Source organism: Panthera tigris, chromosome B3 (genome assembly GCF_018350195.1).
Source record: "Panthera tigris isolate Pti1 chromosome B3, P.tigris_Pti1_mat1.1, whole genome shotgun sequence".
Lineage (NCBI taxonomy): Eukaryota > Metazoa > Chordata > Mammalia > Carnivora > Felidae > Panthera > Panthera tigris.
Window position 1 is genome coordinate 4062899 of NC_056665.1, and position 16495 is coordinate 4079393.

The 16495-nt window shown below is 40.0% G+C and overlaps 1 protein-coding gene across 2 annotated transcripts in view; it reads left to right on the forward strand.

Moving 5' to 3' along the window:
- Nucleotides 1-16280, forward strand: part of BTBD1 (BTB domain containing 1) — a 42072-nt gene extending 25792 nt beyond the window's left edge. The window contains exons 5-9 of one of the 2 annotated variants that reach the window (XR_006218339.1): nt 5552-5744; nt 11452-11539; nt 13808-13954; nt 14443-15566; nt 15898-16280. Coding sequence is in view for 1 of the 2 variants with exons in the window: in XM_042987946.1 (XP_042843880.1) it covers nt 5552-5744; nt 11452-11539; nt 13808-13954; nt 14443-14601 (587 nt within the window). In the remaining variant the exon portion in view is untranslated. Of the gene's footprint in view, nt 1-5551; nt 5745-11451; nt 11540-13807; nt 13955-14442 lie in introns of both variants that reach the window. The other variant, XM_042987946.1, reaches the window with a different exon arrangement.
- Nucleotides 16281-16495: the final 215 nt, after the last annotated feature.

A 16495-nucleotide genomic window follows, 5' to 3' on the forward strand; every position in this document is an offset into this window, starting at 1 on the left:
AACAAACTGAAGGTTACTGAAGGGGGTGTGGGAGGGGGGATGGGCTAAATGGGGAAGGGGCACTAAGGAATCTACTGAAATCATTGCTTCACTATATGCTAACTAATTTGGATGTAAATTTCAAGAAATAAAAGATAAAATTAAAAAAAAAGTTAAGGTTAAAGTTCATTTTTTTCCCTATCAAGCCATATATTAAAAAACTATCTTTGTCTCGCATACATTGCAGGGCCAACTTTGTTGTAAATCAGGTGACTTTGTGTGAATGAATCTGTTTCTAGAGTTTCTATATTCTGTTCCACTATTACATTTGTTTATTCTTGTACCAATCCTGCATAGTTTTAGTTCTATAGTTTTACATCAAATCTTGAAATCTGATAGTGAAAACTCCCCAGCTTTGTTCTTCTTCAAGATTATCTTGGCTATTTTTGGTCTTTTGCATTTTCATATTAATGTATTTTTTAAAGTTTATTTATTTTTTGAGAGAGAAGGAAAGAGAATCCCAGGCAGGCTCCACACTGGCAGCAGAGCCTGCCTGACGCGGGGCTCAAACCCACAAACCATGAGATCATGACCTGAGCTGAAACCAAGAATCGGATGCTTAACAGACTGAGCTACCCAGGTGCCCCACATATAAGTAAATTTTTTAATCACCTTGTCAATTTCTACCTCTCCCCCGCACCCCCCACCCCGCAAATTATCATATTTTGATTGGAACTTAGATTGGTGTGGGGATAAATGGCATTTTTGTAATATTGAGTCTTTCAATCCATCAACATTTATCTAAGTCTTTTAAAATCTCTTTTAGTAATATTTTGAGTTTTCTGGTAGAGGTCTTGTATGCTTTTGGGGAGGTTTATTCTAACCTAGATACTTTTTTTTTTTTAATTATTTTTTTTAATGTTTTTGAGAGAGAGAGAGCACGAGTTGGGGAGGGTCAGAGAGAGAGGGAGACACAGAATTCGAAGCAGGCTCCAGGCTCCGAGCTGTCAGCACAGAGCCCGATGCGGGGCTCGAACCCACAAGCCGTGACATCATGACCTGAGCTGAAGTCGGACGTTTAACCAACTGAGCCACCCAGGCGCCCCTAGATATTTCATTTTTTTGTTTTGTTTTTTTTGTTGTTGTTTTTACAGAGAGAGACAGAGCATGAGCAGGGGAGGGGCAGAGAGAGAGGGAGACACAGAATCCGAAGCAGGCTCCAGGCTCTGAGCTGTCAGCACAGAGCCCGATGCAGAGCTTGAACTCACAGACTGTGAAACCGTGACCTGAGCTGAAGTTGGACATTTAACCGACTGAGCCACCTAGGCGCCCCTAGATATTTCATTTTTTAAATGCTATTGTAAATGATTGTCTTTAAAATTTCCATGTTATAATCAATTGTTCACTGATAGAAATACAGTTGATTTTTCTATATTGACCTTGTATCTAGTGAACTTGCTAAATTCACTGATTCTAATAATTTATTTGTAGGTCACTGTACATAGTCTACATGTACAATCATGCCACTGCAAACAGTAATAATTCTCCTTCTTCCTGTCTAATCCTTAGACATTTTATTTCTTTTTCTTGCTTTATTATGTGGTCTAGGACCTCTGGCATATTAGTGAATAGCAGTGCTGGTAGCGAACATCTCGTCTCATTCCAGTGTTACACACAAAGCTTTACTATTTCCCCAGAGTAGGCTTGCTGTAAATGTTTTGTAGGTGCCTCGTATTGGATTAAGCAAGTTTCCCTCTGTTTCTAGTCTGCTAAGAGTTTTATAATGAATTTTATCAAATACTTCTCTTCATCTTGTCATGATACAGTAGTTTTCCCCTTTATTTTCTTTTTCTTTCTTATTTGTAATTGGCCTTACTAAGCGGTTCATAATTGGGCAGCATCCCATCTCGCAAGTAGAGAGATGCTCCTTGCTTTATTTTCTTAACTTGGTGAACTAGACTGATTTCCCAAATTAAACCTATTTTGGATTTCTTATGTAAGGTAGACTTAGTTGTCAACGCTTTATCCTATGTTACCAGATCCAATTTGCTAAATTTTAAAATATTTTTATGACTATTTCATGAGAGAAATTAGTCTATAATTTTCCTTTCTTGTAATTGTCAGATGTGGATTACCAAATTTATGCTGGTCTCATCCAAAACTTAACAAATGCTTGTTTTTTTCAGTGTTCAAGAGATTGTGTAAGATTGGTGTTGTGTTTTTTCTTAAATGTTTAGGAAAATTTGCCAGTGAAGTTATCTGGATCCAGAGTTTACTTTATGGAACATTTTTAATAGATCTTTTTTTTTTTTTAATTTTTTAAAGTAATCTCTACATCCAACATGGGGCTCAAACTCACAACCCCAAGACCAAGAGTTGCACACTACTGAGTGAGCCAGGTGCCCCTGTGGAAGGTTTTTAATTAGAGATTCAATTTCTTAGATAGAGTAGCATAGCACTATTTCTTTTTGTAACCGTTGTAACGGTTTGTAACCGTTGCCATGTTAATTTTTTTAACATGAATGTTACAATATCTTTTTATTATCTCTATATCTGTGGAGTCTAAACTGTGTCCCTATATTCATTTCTTTCCTTTTTTTTTTTTTTTTTTTTTTTTTTTTTTTTTTTAAGTTTATTTATTTTAGAGCAAGCACAAGAGCAAGCGGCAGAGGGGCGGAGGGAGAGAGAGAATCCCAAGCAGGCTCCACACTGGCAGCCTGGAGCCCAAGTGGGCTCAAACTCAGGAACAGTGAGATCATGACCTGAGGCGAAATCAAGAGTTGGATGCTTAACAGACTGAGCCCTTACCAGCCCCTCCCATACTCATTTCTGATATCGGTAGATTGTATCTTCTTTGATCAGCCTTGCCTAGTGGTTTATACATTTTATTAATTTTTTCTAAGAACCAACTTCTGGCTTTATTAATATTTTCTATTGTATGTATGTTTTCCATTCCATTAACTTCTGCTTTTTTATTATCTCCTTCATTTGATTTTAGTTTGCTGGGGATTATTTTGTCAGTCTTTGTGGGGCTTTTTTTCCTTTCTTTTTTTTATTGAATGTTTATTTTTATCTTTGAGAGAGAAAGATGGACAGAGTGCAAGCAAGGGAGGGGCAGAGAGAGAGAGACACAGAATCCAAAGCAGAGCTGTCAGCACAGAGCCCAGTGCAGGGCTCGAATCACGGACCGCGAGGTCATGACCTGAGCCGACATCAGACGCTTACCGACTGGGCCACCCAGGTGCCCTTCACTTCACAAGTTTTGATATGTATTTTCATTATCATTCGATAAAAAATACTCTCTCGTTTTCATGGTGATTTTTCTTTATGACCCATGATAGCCAAATTTTCAAATATTTGGGGACTTCTCCCCCCAGCATTTTAAGACCCCTGAAATTTCTGTTAAATCTTTAGTTTCTTAGCAGTTTCTTTCTGCTTGGTTTCTTGGTCTCATAATTTTCCCTTGCTTATCATAGCTTAGGAATCAGCAAACACTTCCTGGAGAAATTGTGCAGAAAATGTTGGTCTTACCTCTCTTACCCACTTTCTGCAGCATTGTTGTCTGGCTGCTTTGGTAGCTTTAAATTCCAGTGTTTGTCTCCTCAGTCCAGTGAGGATTACATGATTTCTAGGTTGCCTGTTTCTGTTTGGCATTTATGCCCTGTGAAGCAGATCAGCAAATATCCCAAGGGGGAGAAATAGTGACAAATATATGGCTTCATCTCAACACATTTCCCTTCTCAAACACTGACTGCCTCAGCTGTTGTCAACTTAAAAATAGCTATTTTATGTATTTCATCCATAGTTGTTCTGTGATGTAGGTGATTCCATCCTACAGACCACACTCCTTAGTATTTTTATGTAGTCAAATAATGTTTCTTTTGCTGTTAGGCGTATTCTTTTCCCTATATTGCCTCTGTATTGTGCTTTTAAAAATGTTTTTATGGAGAATTCCCTTTATCTATTTTGCTGTTGAGTATGTTTGCTTTTTTTTTTTCCCTGTCTAGATTTGGAAATTAGAAATTCTGTGTTTATTTTTCCCCCCTCAGTTTTCTTAATTCTCCATTTCACAATAAAACAATACTTACTGCTCATCCCTATTGGAGATAAGAAGGTTACAGTGGTGTGTTATTCCTTTCAACCTTTGCAGACCACTTGGTGACTGGTCACACACACACACAACACGTGACGGTGACACAACTGTGGTGGGCCTGGTTCTAGGTCATACTAGGTCGTATCTGATTACTTTCTTGCAGTAGGTATATGGCTCATATCTGAGAACAGTTTCCTGATCTGAAGACTTCTTTTTTCAACTAAGGAAGTTTTATTATAGTTTTGAATTATTACATCATCTTTTAATTTTAATTTTCTTTTTAATGTTTGTTTATTCTTGAGTGAGCGTGAGTGGGGGAGGGGCAGAGAGAGGGAGACACAGAATCCAAAACAGACTCCAGGCTCCGAGCTGTCAGTGCAGAGCCCGACGCGGGGCTCAAACCCACGGACCACAAGATCATGACCCGAGCCCAAGTTGGACGTTTAACCGAGTGAGCCACCCAGGCGCCCCTGCGTCCTATTTCTTATATTAGTTCTTCAGGAACACTTGTGACCTGTATGTGTGTCCCTGCTTTTTATCGTTTTTACTCACCTGGAACATTTTAATTCTTTTGTGTTATGTTAGTCCTTGTCATTCTGAGAAAGTCACATGGGTTCATCCCCATCTCTGTTGATATTAGCACTCCCAGTTCTGTTCTTTTTACTAAAATGCAGGTTTTAAGTTTTTAGTTGTTGTTGTTTTTTTTTTTTCTTTCTTCCTTTTTTACACTCTTTCCTCATCCAGAGGCTGCAAATCACTGTTGGGGCCAGGTCTGGCAGGTTGATAGATTAATCTAATGTTTAAAATCAGGGGGTTTTACAGTACTGTCTGAATTTAGGACTTCTAAACCAAATTTCTGGTGTTGTGCAGTCTCTTATTTAGATTGCTTTTACCAGTCTTGTAAGGGATCTGGCATCTTTTTATTAGGAGTGGCATTTATTCCTGGATAAATTTGAACTGAACGGGCTTTTTCAGAAGCAGTGAATGGGAACGCTGTAACATACGTGACGTGCTGCTTGCACAGCTCATCCAGTCTTAGCTTCTGCCCTCTGCTGATTTCTGAACGCCGGAAGCAAGCACCATCCCATGTGTTTCCCCCTCTAGGTGGGGTGTAGAGAGGTAGTGAGAGCTCTGGCTACCACGTGAGCATTGCCCCCGTAGGGAATGACTCTTCTTCCTGGTGAACAGGTGTCCGTGGTGCACAGAGGGGGTGGATGGATAGAAAAATCCAGAGATCCTTCTGCGATTTCAGAGTTTCATCTAAGCTTTGATTTATTTACTAACGGTTTTCACACTTAGGACCTATTAGGTTAACTTCAAATGGATTTTGAAATCCTTACAATTAAATACATGCTCAAAATTTTCTGCCTCATCGTTACTTTACCTCTTCCGGATTTGAATTCACTTCGTTTGGAGAGTTACAAAGTTAGGGATTGAAATCCAGTCGGTTTTACTAAGGTCAGATTTTTATTTCTGCAGGTCCTGCCCAGTCCGGAATTTTGTCAGATCGGGAGGTGGTAAATCTCTTTCTCCATTTTACGGTCAATCCTAAGCCCCGAGTGGAATACATCGACCGGCCAAGGTGCTGCCTGCGAGGAAAGGAGTGCTGTATCCGTAGGTTCCAGCAAGTGGAGAGCCGCTGGGGCTACAGCGGCACGAGCGACCGAATCAGGTGTCTGTCGCGTTGCAGGCGCGGGGGTGACGTGGGGCCGCACCTAGCATTTTTCTTTTGTCCTCATGTCGTGGGAGACAGTTGACCACGTTTTATTTTCTGCTTTGTTTAGTATATTTCTGAGTTACTACAGGAGTCCAGAGTCAGGAAGATACAGCAGTGTCTTCGCTGCACTGGGAGTGAGGGGATCTCTCAGGAAACAAGTGAACTTAGAGAGGGCCGGCTGGGGTTTTCCACAGCACGGATTCTGTTTGGATCTCTACTGCTGGAGAGCAGGGTCTACACCTTCATTAATCAAACACTTGCTTCTACTGTGTTTAATGTGAGCTTTTTGTTTGCAAAGATATTGCACGGGAGATAGTTCTATGTACGGTTATAAAAGAGTGAAAAATCTAGAATCTTGAGACGTGTGTATATAATCCTGTTGAGGAATTTATCTTTGCCCTGCCTTGTTTTCTTTAGGCCAGATGTCAAAATAGAATGTTTCAGTTTCCATAAAATAATACGTTTTGGATTTTTACTTATTTATAATAGCACTTTAGTATAAAGCTAGGAGCTAATAACAAGCTTGTTAAAAAACAACTCTGAGGGCGAGAACTCAGAAACGTTGGGTTAAAATGGAAATTTAAAATGCATTTGTGGGCTATTTAATAATTACTCACAATGAGAATATCCTATATGAAAATTTATGAGATGAGGCCAAAGTGTCACACAAAGAAACAGTAACAATGATCTACTTTTACTAAATAAACTAGAGTAGAAATAAATGATTTAAGCATTCAACTCAAGTAGCTAAAAAACGAATAGCCAAAAGAACAATAGAAAAGAGAAATAAATCTCGTAATTAATGAGTTAAAAATAGAATTAAGAAATCCATAAGTTGGTTCTTTAAAAAGAGCAATAAAATAAATAAACTTCTGGCAGAGATAGTAAAGAAAGAAAACATACATTTGGAAATAATAATGGGAATATAATCATATACTAAGGCAGTTTTTATTTTAATTCTGAGTTTACTCTGTGCTAATAAATTGAACATCTTGATGGAATGGATCATTTTATAGGCAAATATAAATTATCAAAATTGACTGAAGAGGAAAGCCTGACTAGACCAGTTACCAATGGAAGGAATTAAAAGTTATCAAAGAACTGTCCCTTCACAAGGTGGTTTTTACAGGTGAGTTTTATCAAACCTTCAAGGAACAGGTCCTTGAGCATTAAAAGAAGAAAATACTTCTTGGTTCATTATTGAAAGAAGCATAATCCTTATACAGGAGTTTGATAAAACAAGAAAGTTTCTAGATCAGTCTCATTTACAGAGAAGAACAACTTCTACGTAAGGTATCAGTGTCTTAAATCTAGCAATACCTCAGAAAAATAATAACTGAGCAAACAGGGTTTATTTGAAGATTGAAAAATGTATTAATATATATTCACCACAGCAGCAGATGAAAGAAGAAAAGCGATTTGATTGTTGCAGTGGATATCAGAAAGACTTGATAAAATTTCACCTTCATTCCAGATGTAACTACTAATAGACTAGGTCTAGAAGATCTTGAACGTGATTCGCTGTTGAAACCTCAGGATAGGGATGCTGGCCAGCACCGTTGTACTTCAGCAACATTCTTAGAATTCTGGGTGACGCCGTCACGAAGGATAAAGAAATTAGAACCCTGAGTATTGGAAGGGAAGAAGTCTTTTTCAGAATTTGCTGATGACATTATCTACATTAGTACCACTTTTCCCTTTTTTATAATAAAACATTTTGTACTCCCTCTTTAGTAACCTGGTGAAATTCATAGACTGTATCCCTCACGCATTGTTTTTGGTCAACATAATGACCTAGCTCTAATGTAACGGAGCAGTAAACGTAACGGAGATGAAATAAAACCCGTCCTTCAGTACGTAGATGCTTGAGCAGGACACCAGGAGGCAGCCGGAAGCACCCGTGTGCGTGCCACACAGGCTGCCGGGGCAGGTGTATTATGTTAACGTGTCAAAAAGCGTGAGCAGCGTTGCTGCCAGTGATGTCATTTTTTTTAAAGGTTTCAAATAAAACAGTACAGTCAATCCTGTTTGTTTAGTTTCCAGATTTGCAGCTCGCCTGCTCACTAAAACTTCTCTGTACTCCCAAATCAATACTTGCAGCGCTTCCTTATCACAGACCTGAGTTGCCCGGAGGTATGTTCCTATTTGAGGTCGCACAGGTGACCCCCTCCTGAGGAAACGGAGACAGCAGGGGGCAGCGCAGTGTAGAGCCAGACACTGGCCCTGGGGCCGTTTGGGCAGCTGGCCCCTAACCCTGCACCTGTTGGGTGTGGCCTCAGGCGAGTCACTTAACACTTCTGGACTCCTGTTTTCTCTTTTGTAAAATAGGATGGAACCTCCGAGGATGAGTTGTTTGGGGGATTTAAGGTTACAACCCATGTGGGGGGGGGGGGTGTGGGTACGTGTGTACACATGTTCCCCGTAGGAGCAATGGTTTAGTATCTGTGGCAACTTTATAGAATATAATTACTACAAATAGTGAGGACTGGCTGTATAATATTTCCTTTATTTATATGGTAGTAACATCTTGTAAAAGTCACTGAATATTAAAATTGCCATAAAAATTATTGGTTTGTGCTGAAACACTGTGCGATGCTGAAGACTCGGGGACCCTTGCTCTGCAAGGAGAACTGGGGGTTGAGTGTAATCCTTTAATTCCTTCCTGTGCTCAGACGGAAGGCACACCCTGTCTGCAGGAGCAATCTTGCTTTCTAACAATGCCGAAAGCTGTAGTTTGTCAATAAAGTGGACTTAGGTTGAGCTCTTGTAGTTATAAACAGGTTTTTCACCTACATGAATTCCGACAGGACACTTGAAAATTGGCTGGGATTCTTTGTTTTCAGAGACCGTCCTGATCATTGCAGTAAATCTTGCTGCCACTGGAACCCCTGAGCCTTTGTGGGAAACAGAGCATGGTCTCCGTGGGGCTGGGACTCTTTTTGAGAACAGTTCATCCATCCCGATGACCTCAGGATCAGTAAAAATCTATTAGAACCAATAAAAGAGAATAGTGGCCATTTGTGAAATGTATATACAAATCCCAGTGACGGTCCTGTATGTCCTCAGAATTCAGTTACAGAGACGGATGGATGGTGGTGAGGGTTGTATAGCGATGTGAATGTTCTCAGTGCCACTAAATTGCACACTTAAAAATGGTTAAGATGTTACATTTTGTTACATATTTTGCCACAACAAAAAGATACAATTTAAACACGTTTAGATCTTCAGTTACAATATTAAGTAAAAAAAAAGATCTCACTTACAATCGTGACAACATAAAGGAACAGGAATAGATTCCGTAGGAAGCAGACAGAACAGCACCTTCACGGAGAACCGGAGAACCTTGCCTGTAGCCATTGTCTTGCCAAGCTAAGTGCGTGGACTGCGGCTCCCTGCAGGAGTGACGTGCTCTTGGCAGGAAGCATTGGCTTGGCCCAGTTACTCAAAAATTAAGCTGGAAGAGTAAATTTTCTCTTTTTAAAAGAGCAGTATGGATCAAATGTAAGACTACTGTAAAGTTAAAGTAAGTTCGTGCCGTATGGAACACTCTGTACAGAGTCCAGGAAGCAGACTGACCTAAATAAGCATAGAATATGAGGGGAGAAACTTAGAAGATGAGGAAAGGATCAACCACTGGGAAAATACAGTTTGATTCCCTGTTGATATCATCTGCCAATATTTGTATCCATTTATTTAATATTAAAAAAAAAGAACACGTGACTGTGATGCAGAGGAGATAGGCCTCTCTCCACTTGGCAGGGGTCATAATACGACTACAGGTAATCCAAAGTTTTTGTGTCCACAGCCACCATGAAGTTAATAAGTAAATGACAAACAGGACACTTGCAATAATGGATAGTTACTGACAGAGCATAGCTATATAACGTCTTTCCAATCCACATGAAAGAGACACTCAGCAGCGGAGAAAAATGGGGAAAGAACATGAGTATTTTATTAACGAGAAAATCCAGTAGACGGTAAATATTCAAGCAAATGTTTTAACTCATTAATAATCCAAGAAAAAAGAATAGAATTTGTCAGTCATCAGTTTGTCAGTGGCACAAAGACATAGAAATACAATTGCTGAGCATCAGATAGAAACGATCTTCGTTCCCTGTGGGGTGAACACTTCCACCGGAAAGCAGTTTGATAATGTTTATCTAAAGCCTTAAGAACACGCCTTTCATTTTCCTCAGCAATTCTAAGAATTTATTCTCAGGACATAATTAAGGCTCTGCAAAGTGATTTAGCTGCAAGATTGTTCCTCATGGCACTGTCACATAATAAAAACTGCAAATAACCTGGATTATCCAATAATGAGAAATCGGATCTAGTGGAGCAGTAGTAATCTTTTACCTTTTTAAATGAAAAAGAAGTATTTATACAATACATACAACTGAGATGATTTGTAAATAACATGTTCATAGAAAACAAGTCTATTTTCCCATTGCTAAAAAATAGAACTAAGTCTAAAAAGAGAAAGCACCAAAAGCTACATGGGATTTAGAGATGCTTTAAATGTTCCTTATTTGATTAGCTGCATTTCTACTTTTTTTACCCCCACAGAGAATATATTGCTTTTTTAAAATAAGGAAAAACTATATTATAAATGACATATTTAAAAAATGTTAAGGTGGTCTTCGCCCTGTGCTGGGAGTTTTAGCATAGCGGTGGGGGAGTGCGGGCCCTTTGGCCCGCCACACTTCTTGCCCCAGGCAAGTTAATTTCTCTAAACCTCAGTTGCCTCCACTGTAAAGACCGGGGGTACGAACAACACTGTGTTAGTCTATCCAGCCATTACAATGATTCAAGGAAATAATTCATGTAAAAAGATGGCCGGGCAGCGCCCAGCACAGGAAGTACTTGGCGTGGCGGTAACAATATTGATCATCGAAGTTGCTGCTGAACATGTGGAGGGTGACTGCTTGATGTGACGGATTGTCTCTGATTACATCTTTCATGCTGTTTGTACTCTCGGTCAGTTTTCCTACATTGGTAAAGTGGAGCAAGATGGGTCTGTTTCTTAGCTCCTATGACCAAACTGGTCTTGCTGATTGTTCTAGTATGAACCCTCATTCTGATCCATCTGTGTAAGTTAGGGCCTGGCCCCAGCCCTGCACCACCAGTGTTCTGTTACAGCAGCTTCCCTCACAACTCTTACCCCAACCTACGGTTGTTGACTGATCCCTTTGTTTACTTTTTTATTATTCATGTCCTCCTTTGGGCTCTAAGCGCAGTGTGGTGCCCAGTATTTAACTCTGACAGGCCCCTAGGAAGTATTCATAGAACTGGTAAGTTGTTACAGATTGGACTTGCTGGGCTCTGGGCCTTTGTATCATGAAGACGTGCAGACATTTGGACTAAGACATCGTTAAGATGGTCATTACAACAAAAGTGGGCATTTAGGTTAAATAATTTCCTTTGACTCTCAAAAATGTACAGTACAGAAGACAACTTCTACTTAAGTTCCCATTAAGTTAAAATTTTTTCTAGAAAGAGTTTTTTGGTAAGCAGATGACACTTCCAAGGATATCAAATTTATGACAGTTTTCCTTATGAGCAAAATTTATTCCAGGTAGCACTTAAAAATTTTATAGGCCTTCAGACTATGAATATTGAATGAATTATGTATATTATTTTATATTTGGCTTCATTCTCTCAGGTTCACAGTTAATAGAAGAATCTCTATAGTCGGATTTGGTTTGTATGGATCTATCCACGGACCCACGGATTATCAAGTGAATATACAGGTACAGTTCTTCCTCACTGTTTATCGTCTTGAAATACAACAAATGTAATTTTATAGTAAGATCTCATTTTGACAAAGTCAAATTTCAATATAGTTATCAAAGGCATCAGAAGGCCTAGAGAGTTCTGTCTTACAACCGATGAAAAGCACTTTCAGAGAATTGGGACTCCTGGGGTCCTTCACAGAAGCATTAGCACACAAGGAGCCTCCCTTCTCCAGGAAACCCCTTCCGTCACTCCCTTCTGCTGCGCATTGACTGTCTAAAAACATCTGCAGGCTGTTTTTCCTGGCACTTTGAACTCTAGGGCTTGAAGCTGTCTAATTTTTCAAAACTACTGTGAACACCTTCTGATTTCCAGTCGTCTGACTATACCCTGCCTTAGTCTTTAGATCTGTTCCACCTCAGCTCTTAATCGGGCAGAACGTTAAATACCTCTCTCATTCCCTTCAGTAGACCAGTATTCTCCCACTATTTTGACAGTCCACCCCAGTTAGTAAAATCGTTTTTGAAACATGTCTGTGCTGGACTTGTATTTACAAGCTGTACATATACAATACTGTGCTTCTATAGTAAAACACAAAGAATAGAAAAGGAAGTAAACACTGTTTCAAACTTTTATCCATAGAAAAACACTGCCTTCTCTAAAACGTTAATACTTTATTTATTTTAATGTTTGTATTTATTTTTGAGACAGAGAGAGACAGAGCATGAACGGGGAAGGGGCAGAGAGAGAGGGAGACACAGAATCTGAAGCAGGCTCCAGGCTCTGAGCTGTCAGTGCAGAGCCTGACCCGGGGCTCGAACTCACAGACTGTGAGATCATGACCTGAGCTGAAGTCGGACGCTCAACCGACTGAGCCACCCAGGCGCCCCTAACATATTATTTTTAATAGCAAAAACCTTGGTGAACTTTGTGTTCAGATTTCATCATTAGTGGGGTGCCTGGGTGGCTCAGTCGGTTAAGTGGCCGACTTCGGCTTAGGTCATGATCTCACAGTTCCTGAGTTGAAGCCCCGCATCAGGCTCTGTGCTGACAGCTCAGAGGGGGAGAGAGAAAATCCCAGGCAGGCTCCGTACCATAAGTGCCTGGCGCGGAGCTCGAACTCACAATTGTGAGATCATGACCTGAGCCACAACCAAGAGTTGGACACTTAACCGACTAAGCCCCCCAGGCGCCCCATTGCTGGAATTTTCTAATTTGATTTTTCCAACAGCCTGAGGAAGAAGGCAAAAAGCAAGGTTTCCCCCAAAGTAAACAATAAAACTGCAGCTCAGAAGTGTAGCGGTTTGCCAAATCCTGGGTCTCCCCACTTTATCCCAGGACACCATTGTGCTGTATTTTTTATTTAAGTTTTTTTTATTGAACTGTGATATACATGTAGAAAAGTGCAGATATTTGTACATGGTGCGTAAGGCTCGCTTCTCACAAGTGGAGTGCATTGTGTAGCCAGCAGCCAGATCAAGGAACAGGCCGGTAGAGCGCCCCGGGAGCCCCCTTGTGGTCTTCTCCAGTCACTGTCCCTGCGGAGGTGATCTCTGCCCGGACCTGGCACAGCATTTGGCCTATTTTACTGTTACTGTTTTTACCTATTGTATGTGAACAGGCAGGTCTGTGAGCCTCTGCCTCTGCACGTGATGTTCCCTCGCATGGACCTTTGTACCTTTGTAACCCGGGAGGCCCTGGCTGGAGCTCTTCCAACTCTCACTCCTTCCTGGCAAAATAAAATTCTCCTCTTCTGCATTGCTCTTTTACTGCCAGTTCTGCACTGCACTGTCGCTGGACACGTGTCTAGTGACTGGAAGCTCCTTGAGGGCGTGGCACAGATTATGGAACTAAATTGAAAAAATGGGGTTTTCACATTTTTAATATCTACATACCTGAATACTGCATTTCAGGTCATTTTAATTTCAGTAAATAACATTTAGACATAGGAAACGCTATGGGAATTTCCTAGCAGCAAGACACAGGCTAGCAAGGAGGAGAGGCCTGTTTTCCTCGGTATCTAAAATCCAGGTGTTCTAAAAACCAGTTCCCCGGGTTGGTGTCTCCTGGGCAAGCCCCTGTGTCCTGCAGACGAGTCGAGGTTAGCTGGCATTCCACCCCCCCCCCCCGCCCGCCCCCAACCACGTGTTCCAGCCGTCTCTGGTGGTTAGAGAGAAGTAGACAAGACTTACACTCTCCTGTTCCTAAGGGCTCCGTGGGCTTTTCTGTGAAACTTTGCTTCAGTTGATTTCGCTGAAGTGTAACTTGTCTTTGAAAAATTACAGATCATTGAATACGAAAAAAAACAAACCCTGGGACAGAATGATACCGGATTCAGTTGTGATGGGACTGCTAACACATTCAGGGTCATGTTCAAAGAACCTATAGAGATCCTGCCCAATGTGTGCTACACAGCATGCGCCACACTCAAAGTAAGAGCCTTCCGGAATGTTCTCGATGGTGAACTGGTGGGTTTCCTCTCCCATGTTACAGAGAGTGTGTTCTCCATAGAAACGGAGAGTCACAGACAATAAAGCCTTCAGGAAGAAGGGAAAGAAGGAAGCTGGGAGCTGAAATATTCCACTGCTTGGAGAAAAGAAGTGCCTGTCAGCATAGCTCTGCTCTGACATGGTTCTTTATAAGCAGTAGCCCTTTGCTTGAGTAGGAGATTGAATGTTTGACAGAAGATAAAATAATTATTTTCTTAAAACCATTTCCCTGTTCTCTAAAAGCAGAGTTCTACATTATTTTTAATCATTAACTAGTTTTGTAGCAAAAATTCCATTTTTCATGAAGTGACATAGCATAAAATTTCATACAAGAACAGTAATGAAATACAACAGATCATTAACCTAATTAAAACACCACATTGAGTGCTTATTAAATGAAAATTACTAACGAACCTTTTGTTCTCATTTAGGGCCCAGATTCCCACTATGGCACAAAAGGATTGAAGAAAGTCGTGCATGAGGCACCTGCTGCTGGCAAGACTGTTTTTTTCTTTTTTAGTTCCCCGGGCAATAATAACGGCACTTCGATAGAAGATGGACAGATACCAGAAATCATATTTTATACATAATCCAGCATTCTGATACATCTTGGCTAAAGAGTACCATACAGTCTAGTCTCAAAGGCCTATAAAACTGGCCACAAAAAATAGTCTGAATGTCATGAATATTTATAATTGTGAGATAAGAAACATTTTGGTTTCTTAGAGGAGATGAACAATATTGATTTAAATCTCTGCATGGTTTAAAAGCAGATTTTCCTTTTTCTTATAACCTTAGGGAAAAAGAGAACTGGGTGTAACCTTAAAAAAGCTGTTTCAGCTTTATCTTGTATAATTTCGTAGATGAGCTGACTCATGGTCTTTCCACAGTTTTATAATTGAAAGATTCTTGTTTTAGACAGATGGTTGTGTTGTTGTTTTAACTGTTGTGAGGGTTAGATGAGATGGACTTCTAGGCTTACCTGTTTTGAAGATTACATGAGATGAGACGGGTCAGTATTCCTACAGAATTCCTATTAATTCAAATAACTGATTTCAGAAAATTAAGAAAACTGACCTTATATTTGGAGTTTTGAGATACCTGGTTGTTAGCATTCATAATATTTCCAGAAGCAGGCCTAATAAATGCCCAAGAACATTTTCAATGCATTTACAAAAAAGGATATTTTATAATAGTATAGTCATGTGTTACATAGTACAGCTTTAAACTATAAATGGAGTTGGTACAAATTCACAATAATGTGATATAAACAGAGGATCTAAAGGTATAGTCTAGGACTGGATTCTTCATCACCAAGGTGCACCACTGCACTTGCTGGTAGCTGTCCGGGGGATGGTCCTGAGGATGCCCGAGACTGAGATGGTGACTGGCGACACGGGCATCAGTTCCACATTGTGGCGATAATCTAACACAACAGGAAACTGAATAAAATACTAACCTTTCTGACAACTACTTTGAAATTTTAAAGATCTCCAGCAGCATCACTCCTGCTGAAAAGTGTACTTTCTGTCACCGACACAGTTCTACCCAGGAAGTAAGCTATGTTTCATGTTTATACCTCCTTCATGTCACAGGTTATAGCCGTTTTGGGAGGGGATAGGAAGTATACCTGGCAGAATAACATTTATATACTTTTTTATAAAGCAAAATTTTTATATAAATAACATCATCTTTTTCCCTTGAAAACGATTATCTTGTAAAAAAAAAACAACCCTATGTGTAATTAAGATCTATCACATAGTTTGGGAAGATGGTTAAAAAAATCACAATTCTTTAAGTAACAGCTTAAAAAGAATTTTTTCTAAATAATAGTAACTAGGACAAAAAATTTCATTTAAAATAGTACTTCATTTTATATTTTCAAGGAGGTAGTGATGTGTGTCGGTGGCAGAGGTCTCAAAATCGCTGAAGAAGGGAAATTTTTCTCTGGTAACATCATATGGACATAAATGTCAGTTAACTGGAATATCTGTGGAATGTGTCGTTCTGGTTAATTACAGATTAACTGGCAGGCGCAGATTAACCAGCTGTAGTAACCGTTATGGAAAGTACTTCCACCTTAAAGTGTGGAATAGGTAAGTAAGTTCATGGTTTTTGACATTAGAGGCGTTTCAAGGGCTTTTCAAGTACGTTGCACTGAACAAGGATTGTAACTGAAGGTGCTACAGAACGTACAAGAGACGGAACTGTTTACGGATCTGGGACATCCCCTGGAATTTTTAAAAAATAAATATTATCCTTGTATTTATTTTTTGGTCATTTGCCTTTTTCTTCCGAAAGTTGAGTGTAGCCGCGTTCTGGAACAAGGTTTCTAGTTGATTGAGGTTTTAACGTTATTTGTAAGGAATGGAGGTATTTATTGCAGCGCAAAATATGAGCGCCTTGCTGCTGCCTCAAAGCAACGCGTCGGAACCGCAGCGATGACCGCCGTTGCCTCTGTGCTTCTTGGACCTTTTTTAGTGG